A 12,258-nucleotide genomic window follows, 5' to 3' on the forward strand; every position below is an offset into this window, starting at 1 on the left:
AGGAACAGAATCATAGGTATAGGGATCATCTGGAGGGTTATCAGCTGGGAGGCGGAAGGGGGAGAAATGGGGAAATGGTACAGGGACTAAGAAGCATAACTCGTTGGTACAAAATAGACAGGGGGAAGTTAAGAATAATATAGGAAACAGTGGAGCCAAAGAACTTATATGCACGACCCAGGGGCATGAACTAAGTGAGGTGGGATTGCTGGAGCGAAGGAGGGTATTGGGAAGAGGGGAGCAAAGGGAAAAAAATTTGGGACAACTGTAAGAACATAATCAATAAAATATACTTAAAAATTAATTAATTTAACTAACTAAATATTTTCAAGCCCTTTAAAAATGGAACTGGGATCATACCATACATATAATTTTTCATTCTGCTATTTTTGCAATCATTTCTCCATGTTACTGAAAACTGTTTAGGATATATTTGGCATGTTTTAATGTTCATGTTGAGTGCTATACTATATTTATCAAATTATTGGATATATGGGTAGTTTTAAAGAATCTCATTTTTTATAAATAACCTCAAGACAGATATTTCTGCACACTTTTTTTTTCAAGTTTTCTTCATCTTTTTACTAGAGTTAGTTGCTAGAAGTAAACTACTTGATTAAGTAAAGGGTCTGGTCATTTTAGATACACATTGCCAAATTATTCCTTCAGAAACATCATATCATACCAATTTATATCCAGGCTGACCATGTGAACATTATGGTCAAGTCTTTGCCTCTTTGTCAACTTATTTTTGCTTATCTAGGGACCTAGTTAGATGGCTTCATCGATTAGGTAGGCTAAGGATTGTTATTGCCATAGCACAGGTTAAGAAACTAAGGCTCAGAGAAGTGAGGTGATGTGCCACAGGTCCCGCTGTAGAAGCTGTTCCAGTGTCCTCTTCAAGATTCCCCTCTTCCTTCTCTTGCTGACTTGCTAGGAGACATTCTAATGAACAGAAGGAAATGAAGCATAAAGCAGAAGTCTGGATTATCTAGCAACAATTCAGCCAGAGTGGGTTGGTCTACTCCTCAAACCAATACCCAGAAAGACATGATGTGCAAACTAGCCAGGCTTACGGGAAAGAACTCAAATACCATCTTCCCTCTCTCTTCTCATTCCACATTCTGCTACTTCCCATCGATGTTCTATCTGCTACATATGCCTTTAATAATTGGTGTCTATGAAGCCAAACAGAAGATTTACTCTATCACATGAAAATCAGTCAGACTTTGATGGGGCTAAGTGATTTGATAAATATCATTTGTTCATAAAATAATCCTCACATACCTACCATGTCTTAAGTGCTATATTAGGAGCTGGATAATGGAGATAAAGAAGATACGGTTTCTACTACAGGAATTCACAATTTAATAAAATCCACTTAAGTTCTCTGAAATAAGTCCTTCTTCATTTCTTTCACCACCCTATAACACATTTTGATCATCTTTCACCTGAGTGATTGTAACCTATTCTAACATGTGTTCCCCTTCTGACTTTCCCTAAAGCATTATGTGAAAGAATTAGATTACTCATCTTGAAGTATAGCTCTGATTACATTATCCCCTTGCTCAGAGTTCTGGACTTTCTCGTTTGGCAGTAGAGGGCAGAAGAATATTCGGGAAGGGTCCTCCAAATTCAAAACTACTAGTTCCTGGGTGAAAGTTTTTTTGTCTCATTTTGTCATAACAAATTGCTATACTTTACACATAGAGTAAGTATCACACATAGTACCCTAATAGTCCCCATCAAATCAGCCAAAAGCAGACAGACCATGAAGCAGTTATGCAAGCACAAAGACAAGTGTGTACTGAAGAAAACTTAGTATTAACACCACAGTATTTCAGAAGATTGAAATTTAGGTCAAGGGCAGGGTAGGAGATAAGAAAAGATGGTCATACTGGATTTTTTTTTTTTTAAGACAGATTCAGCTCTATGCTTTCTATATTACAGAGGGAGAGAGAGACAGTGAATACAAATATGGAAAACAGAAAATTAAAGGATTAAAAATGTGTACTAGGGAAATATTAACTAAAAGATCAGTAGGTATATAATATCAGGGAAATTATACTTTAAGACAATAAGAATCACTAGGATACAGAGTATAGTGTAGTATAGAAGTAAAGAGGAAGAACTGAGCATCAAATACTTGGGTTTGAATTCTTGGCATAACACTAGCTGGGTGAGCTTGGGCAAGTAACAGCCTCTGTGCCTCGTTCTCTCTTCTATAAAATTTGTGCAATAACAGTATTTACCTCATAGGATTGTTGTGAGATTGAATAAGTTAATACATATTAAATATATGAAACAGTGACTGACCCATAGTAAGAGCTATATAAGTATTTTTGTTAATAGTATTAGGGACAGAGGTGGCTACAATATAATGAAGAAACACCCAGTTCACTAAAATATAGTTTAGACTTTGTATGCAACTAATAAAATAGAATATATAAAGCAACAAATGAAAGAACTCTGGGAAGAAACTGACAAATCTACCATGCCTCTGTGAGATTTCAAATGATTTCTTTCAAATGTTGATGAATCAAGTATCAAAAAGTCATAACTTATAGATTTTTTAAAAATTAATTGTTTATTTATTTATTTTTAGAGAGAGGGGAAAGGAGAAAGAGAGAAAGAGAAACATCACTGTGTGATTGTCTCTCACTCGTGCCCCCAACTGCAGACCTGATGTGCAAACTAGTCATATGCCCTGACTGGGAATCGAACAAGTAGAAGATTTTAATAAGAGACCTAATACATGCTTGATTTAAAGGACATAAATTGATCCTTGTATCAAAAAATTAGAGAAGTAAAAAAATTAGAGAAGTCATATATTTCTAAAGTACACATGGAATGTTTATAAAAACTGACCATATATGAGGCATAAATGTCTCAGAACATGTCAGGGTACAAATATCAATGGTTTTCTCAAACCACAATGCACTTCAGCTAGAAATGACACTGGGGTGGAATAGACAGCATGGAAAGAGATCTTCAGATATTGGAAACTGTAGATCAGTGGCAGAAATAGGGACTACTCAATTGTGCTAGGACATTTATTCATATGGAAGAAAATTTAATTAGGCCACTATTTCCCTCTACATAGGAAAATCCATTCCAAATAGATCTAAGGTTTAAATATAAAAGACAAAACTAACAGTTTTAGAAGAAAATATGGGAGAGCATCATGTGATGCTGAGATAAAGAGGTTTTTAGGGGACTTCCAGCCAAGATGGAGGCCTAGACTGACACACTCTGTCTCCCTCCACAACTAAGGACTACAACTACTGCAAAACCAGAAATAACCAGAAGTTCCAGAAAATAAATGGAAGTCCAATGTATGAAGTTATAAAGAAGTGGTGCTTGTCTGAACGGGTAGGAGGGGCTAAGCCGGGGAGGAGAGGTCAAGCTGTGCTGGCGGTAGCAGCAGCAGCGTCAGCGGGATGGCAGTAAGCACAGACACCTGTATTTAAGGGGAGGCGAGAAGTGCCTGGGGAGCACCCCTGGCTGCAGACCAGACCCGTCAGCTTGCGATTCCAATGCCAGGTAAGGCAGACCCCCATTGCCTTGAACTGTGAGGCCCAGAGTGGGTGGGGACAAAGGAGGAGGCTCCCAGTCTCTCCGCGGAGAGTGAATGGCAGGAATCCCCACCCCCAAAGAAAACACCACAGCATGGTGAGAGGGTCTCCTGGTTGTGATGAGTGCACGGGGTTCCGCCCCCTATAGCATAGAAGGTGTGACAGCCCTGCCCAGGAAGCAAAGGTAAACACAAAATGGTCAGGATGGTACAGATCATGATAGAGATCCCAGTGATGCAGCTAACCAGACAGCAAATATCCAATCTAACGAAGTAGCAGATAGGAAATCTTTCTGAGGCACAGTTCAGAGCTTTGGTTATAAAAATGCTTACAGACCTAACAGCAGATCTTAAACAAGATGGGGAAGGAATGAAGGCTAATCCTGCTGAAATGAACAAAAACACATATGAAAGTAGTGGTGAGGAAAAGAAAACCAGGGATCAAATCAACGAATCGGAACATAGGGAAGGAACAGTCAACCAGTGCAGAAAGAGGAAACAAAAAGTGAGGAAAATGAGGAGAGGCTCAGAAACCTAAGGGACAGCTATAAGTGGGCCAACATCTGAATCCTAGGGTTGCCAGAAGGTGAAGAAGAACTAGAAATTGAAAAATTATGTGAAAAAATAATGAAGCAGAACTTCCCTAATTTGGGGAAGGAAATAGACTTACAGGTCCAGGAAGCACAGAGAGTTCCAAAAAAACTGGACCCAGGGAGAACCATACCAAGACACATTATAAACAAAATGTCAAAAATTTAGGATAAAGAAAATCTTAAAAGCAGCAAGAGAGAAGAAGAGAATTATGTACAAAGGGGTCCCAATAAGACTCTAAGCTGATTTCTCAAAAGAAACTCTGCAGGCAAGAAGGGACTGGCAAGAATAATTCAAAGTAAACAAAAGCAAAAACTTACAACCATGATTACAATGAAGCTGTCATTCAGAATAGAAGGGCAGAGAAAGTGCTTCCAGGAAAAGTAAAACTGAAGGAGTTCATCAGATCCAAACCACTGTTATATGAGATGTTAAAGGGACTTGTTTAGGAGAAAGAGGATCAAAACTATGAACATTAAAATAAAAACTGTATCACAACAACCAACAACAGAAGCTAGGGAACCGGAAAAAAGGCAAACTAAGTAGGCAATGAGAGTGGGAAAAGAATTATAGGTATGGGGAACATTATGGGGGGAGGTCAGCAGGGAGGGGGAAAGGGAGGGAGATGGTACGGAATTAAGAAGCATAGTAGGAGGGAGTGGAGTAGACAGGAAGTTGCTGAGAAGAACTGTGTGCACAACCAATGGGCATGGACTAAGGGGGGGGGCAACTGGAGGGAGGGGGACCACTGGGTGGAGGGGAACAAAGGGAAAAGAATTTGGGACAGCTGTAACAGCATAATCAAAAAGGAATATTAAAAGTTTTTTAAAGATAAAGCAACAATCATAAAGAATAAATTGATACATTCAAATACATTACAAATTAAGAATTTCTGTTTATCAGAAGCAACGAACTTGCCCAAACATCTATTTTCACACAGTTGTCCTCCACCTGTCAAAATGTTACCTACCTTCCTGCTTCAACTTGGCACAAAAACTTTCCTGACCCCCTAAACAATGGAAATGGCTACCTAGTCTGAGCTTCCAGATTATTTTGCTCATTTTTTTTTTTTAAAGCAGGTCCCTGGTTAACTGAGTTAACATGATGCAGATTGGAAAGGCACAGTTCCTACCTTGGGGCGTTTCCATTTAGAGGAGGAGACAAGCAAGAAATAAGACCGTTACAACTATGAGAAAGATATTCTGATAAAAAAGGGGTAGCTAACCCAAATACATAAGGTCAGAGAGGGCTTCCTGGGGAAAGTATTATCTAAATTCAGTTGTAAATCATGAGGTATAAACTAGCTATGCTATTTATTGTTTCCCTTCTTCATGGGGGGAATATAACAGGTTGACTTTTCATCCAGTATCCAAGCACCTGAAGATGGCCCTCTGACCATATTTAACAAAACACCAGGAAATGGGTTAAATAACAGGGATGAAAAAAAAGTAAGTTGACTTACTTTGACTCTTTTTCATTTATGTTCACATCATCATGGATAATAACTTCCTGAGACTTAAGTTCTAGAGTCAAGATGGGATCAAAATAGTCCATTATTAGGTGATTTATACAATCCCTGGCTTCTCAAACTGCACACAATTACCTAATTATCCAGGTGTATCCCAAAGCCTATTTTTATCAAAATCAGATCATAGATAAGCTGAAAGAATCAAAGAAGGAAAAGTTTCTCATTTGGGAAAAAATTCAACTGAGGAATGTCCTAATATCTCAGACACATACAGGCAAGTACAAACACATACTTATATCAATTTGATTTCCAGAAATAATGAGCTGCTGAAAGGATCAGTTTTAGACTAGGTTTCTGTCATCCTAGACCTGGACAAAAATGTTATACCGCTAGAATAATAAGAGGCTTTTTCTTAATTCCTAGGGAAAACACTAGTTTAATAGGATATTAATTTTGATTTTTTTCCATGATTTTTATTCCAAATTATTGGCAACTGCTCATTTATAATAATTTTGCATAAAATTGAGTCTGACTTAGTACATAATCATAATTAGACAGTTTACTTTAGGATGTTCACATTTCTTGATACTCTACATAGAAACCCATAAAGTACAAGCGATTCACCACTTGAATGAATTTGAGAACTTCTGGCCTAATTATTTACAATTAATATTCAATTATTTATAAATTTGAATGGGGTACAATGCATTTCTATTCTAAATTGGCTTTAATTTTACAACATAGACCAAAGATATTTTGGGAGACTTGTAGTTTTACCAGGTTTATATAACCTTCATTTGTTATTTCACTCAGCAAACTCATATCTGTGGAATATCATATGTATTTGAATTGCCAAGTCAGAGTGAAATTAAAGTAGCTACCATGGCTGGAGCCCACACAAACCAACAAATAACAAAAGACAGGGCCCTCTTTTATTGACAGATTCAATGTACTGAACACGTGTTGAAAGCATTCTATGTGTCAGGCACTGTGCTGATTTGTGCACTATTGCTTTTATAGCAAAGCAAACAATACTACAATGGCCCAGCCTTGGTTCATTTAGTATGTATATTACAATGTAATCATGCTCAACTTACTATATTTTAATTAGGGTGATATGTCTATCAAATCGTTCATTAGGCTGTGTGGTACAATTCAAATGCATGAGCTTCATAATCAGAGAGACTTGAAGTAGGGATGTGGGCCCTGGAGCCTCCCTGAAAGAGATGATAATATCTTTTTTTCTGGGCGGTTAAGAGGCCTCCTATATAGTAGGCACTTAAGAAATGTTACTCAACTTCCCCAAAGTTAGTACTATCCTTGTGTAAAATTTGTTCTTTGATTTTGATGTATTAATCTTTCATCACATGCTAAATGCAGGAAGGATGACTACTTCTCTTTTCCTGCCCTGGAATATGCCAATGCTGAGTAGTTTAGTACCAGCAATAAGCGAATGTCACTTACCTAAATCAGGCAGTGAAATGGAAAATGCACTGTGGATTGACAAAAGACACAAAAGGGTTAGGAAAGAAAGCCATGTTCAGAATAACATTGATGACTAGGTTTCTTGAAACAGCTGCTGCCAGTCAAAGATGTGAAGCATACTTTTCCTGCATCTTTGTTCTGCCCAACCCCCTTCAATGAGCTTATTTCACTCAAGTGACCACTTACACCCCATTTTCTAACCAGACAACCTCGGGCTATCTCACAGCCCTGCTGGTCTCCAACCAGAGGACTCTATTTCTGCGCTCTAACCTTCCAAGATGTCAATCAGACACACAATGGGTCTAAGTGTGGTGAGAGTGAGCAACCCCCTAGAGACGCTGGCCCCTGCCTATCTATATGCAGAAGCCAAAGGGATGAGGGGAGAATTCCAGGCCAGGCACAACTGGAGGACAGAAAATTGCTAAGGGGAGAGGACATTTGGCTCAGATAGATTGTCTGGTTCTTAAATCTCATAGCTAAGATCACATGAAAGGAAATGTGACATAGTAGAAAAAAATTCCCATGCATTTTAAAGCAATTAAGTTGAGCCCTACAGGTATTTTGGGAAGACTCACCATGGGCCAGGCCCATGTGCTGGGTATACAACACAATTAGACACAGTTTCTGTCCTGAAGTAGCTTGGGATTAGTGAGGGAGACCAAAGTAAATTAATATAACACTGTGGAAAAGAAAAGCATAATAAAGTAATGTCCAAAGAAACAGCACTTTGGGGAAAATCAGCTAACCTTTAGGTAAGCCTCAGTTTCTTGATTTCTAAAATAAATCCCATCATCTATTTTAGGAAGTTACTTTCATATCAGATGAGCGTATCTAAGTGAATGTGCCTGGGGCACAGCTGATCCACAGTGATCCCTGCCGTAGTGTCTATAGGACTAGACGGATGCTGTCAGCATTGTGATGTGCAGGATGCAGTAGAAGTCAGAGAGCATTCTCACCTCTATCCAATTTATAAGGGACTGTAGGCGTCACGTTAATCATTTGTCAGAAGCATCTAAGCTGCTAAGGCCAGGCACGGTCTGCCGTTAGGTCTCACTGATGCCTGGAGCTAAACATCCTCTTCTTCCATGGCCAGGACTACAATTTATAAACCCTCTAGTCTGTTGAACCTATTGGTCAATCTATAGCCAACAGACAATTAGACTTAAAGCTACAAAACTTTGAGGTTTTATAATTGAAAAGAACTTCAAGGTAGATCAACATAGTTCCATGTTAGTATATGTAATGACCTTGGGTAAATTATTTTACCATTTCCTGCCCTCATAGACTACAGATCTGTATATATATCTATATACCTATATCTACTGATTAGGGAGAGGTGTGCCACCAGAGACTACTCAGGCTCCCTTTCACTGTATGCAACATGGGCTGTGTGAGGGCAAAAAAGAAGTGAATTGCCCACAGTTACATACTGAGTAAATGGAAGAGCTGAAATCAGAATCCAGACTTTAGGGCTCCATCTCTTGCTATTATCAGGGAAAATATAACTTCCCAAACATTGGTAATTAGCCACAGTGATCTTGGAGGGTCCTTTCCAGGTCTAAGACTTTGAAGTACATAGACCATTCAGCTGAAAAGTTCATCTTCCCTCTCCATACATTGCCTTTCTCAAGGGAGTCAAGGTGTAGACCCATAAAAATCACTGGAGCCCTGGCTGCTGTGGCTCAGTGGATTGAGCGTTGGCCTGCGAGCCAAGTGTCTCTGGTTTGATTCCCAGTCAGGGCACATGACTAGTTGCACATCAGGTCCCCAGTTGGGGGCGCAAGTGAGAGGCAACTGCACAGTGATGTTTCTCTCCCTCTCTTCCTCCTTTCCCCTCTCTCTAAAAATAAAATAAACAAATAAACAAATTAATTAATTTTAAAAAATTATTTAAAAAAAAGTCTTCCTTTCTATAAAAAAAGAAAATCACTTGAGCTTATTGAATAAGAAAGCATAAAAAGATGTAATTAATAACATAATGCTTAGTGATAACAGGAATATATGCCAAGGATGATAAGGTCAGTTTCCTTTCTGGACTTTGCTTAAGACTTTCCCTCTACCCTTGTTTACAACCTTTTCTCTACAATCTTTTCAAAGGGGGCTTTGTCATTTTTTTCATTAGCATCTGTGGGTGTGCTTCACTCAAAGATTGGCCAGAAGGAGGTGGGTGATAGCCAGGGCCTTTGGCTTTCCTTTCTCATAGCCTCTCCACTGTGTCTGAGAACAGGATGGAGAACATCAAACTGTGTAACTACCAGGCTGGCACTGCTAATCCTCCCCTGGAAAGATAAATAAAAAGGGACTTTTTACCTTATATTTTCTTTCAACTTGGTCTTCATCTTGAGTCTTTCCCTTTCTTTCTTGAAGAATCTTTGCAGTCTCGTAAGTGCTTTTCTATCTAAACTGAGAGGAATCAGAGGATATAAACACAACATTGAGAGAGTACTAGAAATGGAAGGCTGGTGTCATCAAAAAGGATCAGGGGCTTTGGTGTCATTTCTTTTTTTTTTAAATTAATTTATTTATTCATTAGTGTGTTATTTTCTTTTTATTTTTAGGGATAGGGGAAAGGAGAAAGAGAGGGAGAGAAACATCACTGTGTGGTTGCCTCTCACTCGCACCCCCAACTGGGGACCTGACGTGCAACCTAGTCATGTGCCCTGACTGGGAATCGAACCAGCGACTCTTGGCTTGCAGGCTGATGCTCAATCCACTGAGCCACATGGTGTCATTTCTAAAAAACCCCATTCGAGGAAGAGCAGGTAAATGCCTTATCAATGTTTCTCTGTTCTTCTTTGTTTTGGTGCCAATATGAAGTAGTAGAAACTGGTCAGCCACAAAGGGAGTTATTATACATCAATACAAACTTTCAATTTATGATAAATGGTCTCTATTTTGCAGTTTATGGAACAAAGTCTTCCTTTTAGAGAAGAAGACTTATGGAAGCAGAGTTTACAAATGATTCTAGAGATAAATTACAGGAATTCCTCGCTCCTAAAATTCACATCACCAACTGCCCAGTTGATGAATAAGATTTTTCCAAATATGCTCTTGGGTTTTGGTGGTGGGGCAAGGCAGAGGGAATGATACACCCACATCATCCCACCCAGCTTTGATCCCCTCCTTTTCTTTCAGCCCTCAAACTTCTTGCTTTTGACCATTGCTGTTTTTCTTTTCAAAACATGCCCCTAATAGTTAAACTTGACAAATAATGCTCACTTGAATAAATATTATTCTTGATAAACATTGATTTCTTCCTGGAAAAGTATTATAGAATTGAAACAACTTCTATTGACATTTACTTCTTTCTCACTTATTTCCTAACACAACATCTAAGTCCTTTACTCTTGGAGATGGACATTTTCTCAAAAGAGAAAGCAATGTGATCTGAAATTTATGCTATGTGATTGCACACAATTACAAGTATTCTATTGACCACAATGTAGTATTACAATAGCTTACCTGCATTCTCTATGCAAATACTCCCTAAAGAAGGTGAGGCAGGGAAGGAAATCACTTCTTAAACTGATTTTCCTACACTAACAGAAAATATCACTAGCCAGGAAGCCAAGAAAGAGAGAAACTCACTCTATCTTTGTGGAGTTGCTTTTCATTTTGTATACATCTTCATACATTTCTTTACTATTTTCTTCTGAAATTAAAAAAAATTCATTCATTACATTGACAATAGTTCTGATTCATATTTAACAAAAAATTAGTGGATACAGGTGCTAGGGTACTTTGATCTTTTTTTTGTTTGTTAAATAGTTTTTATTGAAACATACATATTTTCATAAGCATGTGGTAAAAATAATTAAACCTCTGTAACAGTAGTACGTGCAGATGAAAATTAATATTTGTTTCCACCCCTGAGTCTAAGTGTGATTGATTTAGTCAATCAAAATTGGCTTATCAGCTGATTGCTTCCTTCTACACTCTCCTTTTGCATGTTTAATATATGCAATCAGAGTCTACTAAACATCATACATTGTGATGAATTCTGGGGAAATAATGGAGAACTAATAATCTTCCTCTGCATGGAATGGTTTTAGCCTAGCCCAACACATGAGCTTAATATACACAGATATACTTTGTGTCCCCCCTGACCATGGAGGATTTACACATTCAGAACTTGACTCACAGTGAGTTTAGGAGAGTCACTTCACTTTTCTGTGCCTCAGTTTCCATTTGAAAAGGAGGGTACTGTGTTTAATGATCTCTAAGATGGTTTCTCCATCTAAAATTCTGACATTTTAAGGATGGAAGCAACCAGAGTAGCATTTGCTTACCCCTCCTCCATTATTTTTTCATTCATTCTCTCAACAAATATTTTAAAAGTGTGTTACATGTACCCGGTGTTATGCTAGGGGCTAAGGAGAATGGTAAGCCTGAAGAAGGAAACCATCTAGGAGGGAAGACAGCCATTAATCAAAAAAATCACATAAATATAAAATTGTAACTCTGGCAAGTGCTGTGAAAAAAAGCCTTGTTATCCAGAGATTGTACATCAAGGAGAATATCCACTGGAATGATGACTGAGCTGAGCTCAGAAGAAAGGTTAAGAGTTACTTAGGCAAAGGGGTTCAGGGAAGGAAAGAAAATACCAGAAAGAGGGAGTGGCATATGCGAACCCCCTGCAGCGGGAGCTGGGTGGGAGCCTGGCAAGTCCCAGGAGCTGAGGAGTCAGCGTGATGGATGTCAAAGGTGAAGACGGAGGCAGCGTGCAAGGACAGGTTGCAGAGGCAGACAGAGGCAAGCCTCTCAGGACCCTCAGACCATGAATGTCAGTCGTAAAAGTATTGGGAAGCCGTGTAAGTGTCTTAAGTGAAAAGGCTCCTGTAATCAGACATCCATTGTGAACAGGTCAGGAAGGAAGCAATTTCATAGCGAAGTTGCATTTTTGCCCCGAGAGCCCCATTACCAGCATCCTCACCTTCGCGATTCTAAATGCATTTAGGAACACGTACCTCACACCACACCCCTTAGCTTACTGTCACTCTGCCCCATTGGTATTATTAAAAATATGTATAAATAAAAGACAACTTATCATTAACCAGCCAGAGCTGCAGTTCCCACTGGCAGTTTCAGAAACACCTTCCTATACTTACCACTATCTGAGTTTGAGAAGTCTGACTCTGAT

The 12,258-nt window shown here is 38.8% G+C and overlaps 1 protein-coding gene across 1 annotated transcript in view; it reads right to left on the bottom strand.

Annotated features, from left to right (window-relative positions):
- FYB2 (FYN binding protein 2) overlaps positions 1-12,258 on the bottom strand; it is a 103,774-nt gene that overhangs the window by 8,925 nt on the left and 82,591 nt on the right. Inside the window, exons 11-15 of the mRNA XM_090271642.1 lie at positions 12,227-12,258; positions 10,707-10,770; positions 9,429-9,521; positions 7,098-7,126; positions 5,628-5,688 (exon numbers count right to left, since the gene is read on the bottom strand). Of these exons, the coding sequence (XP_090127768.1) occupies positions 5,628-5,688; positions 7,098-7,126; positions 9,429-9,521; positions 10,707-10,770; positions 12,227-12,258 (279 nt within the window). The remainder of the gene's footprint in view (positions 1-5,627; positions 5,689-7,097; positions 7,127-9,428; positions 9,522-10,706; positions 10,771-12,226) is intronic.

The sequence above is a fragment of the Furipterus horrens genome, unplaced genomic scaffold, assembly GCF_987537825.1.
Source record: "Furipterus horrens unplaced genomic scaffold, mFurHor1.1.pri manual_scaffold_3, whole genome shotgun sequence".
In the NCBI taxonomy this organism is placed as follows: domain Eukaryota; kingdom Metazoa; phylum Chordata; class Mammalia; order Chiroptera; family Furipteridae; genus Furipterus; species Furipterus horrens.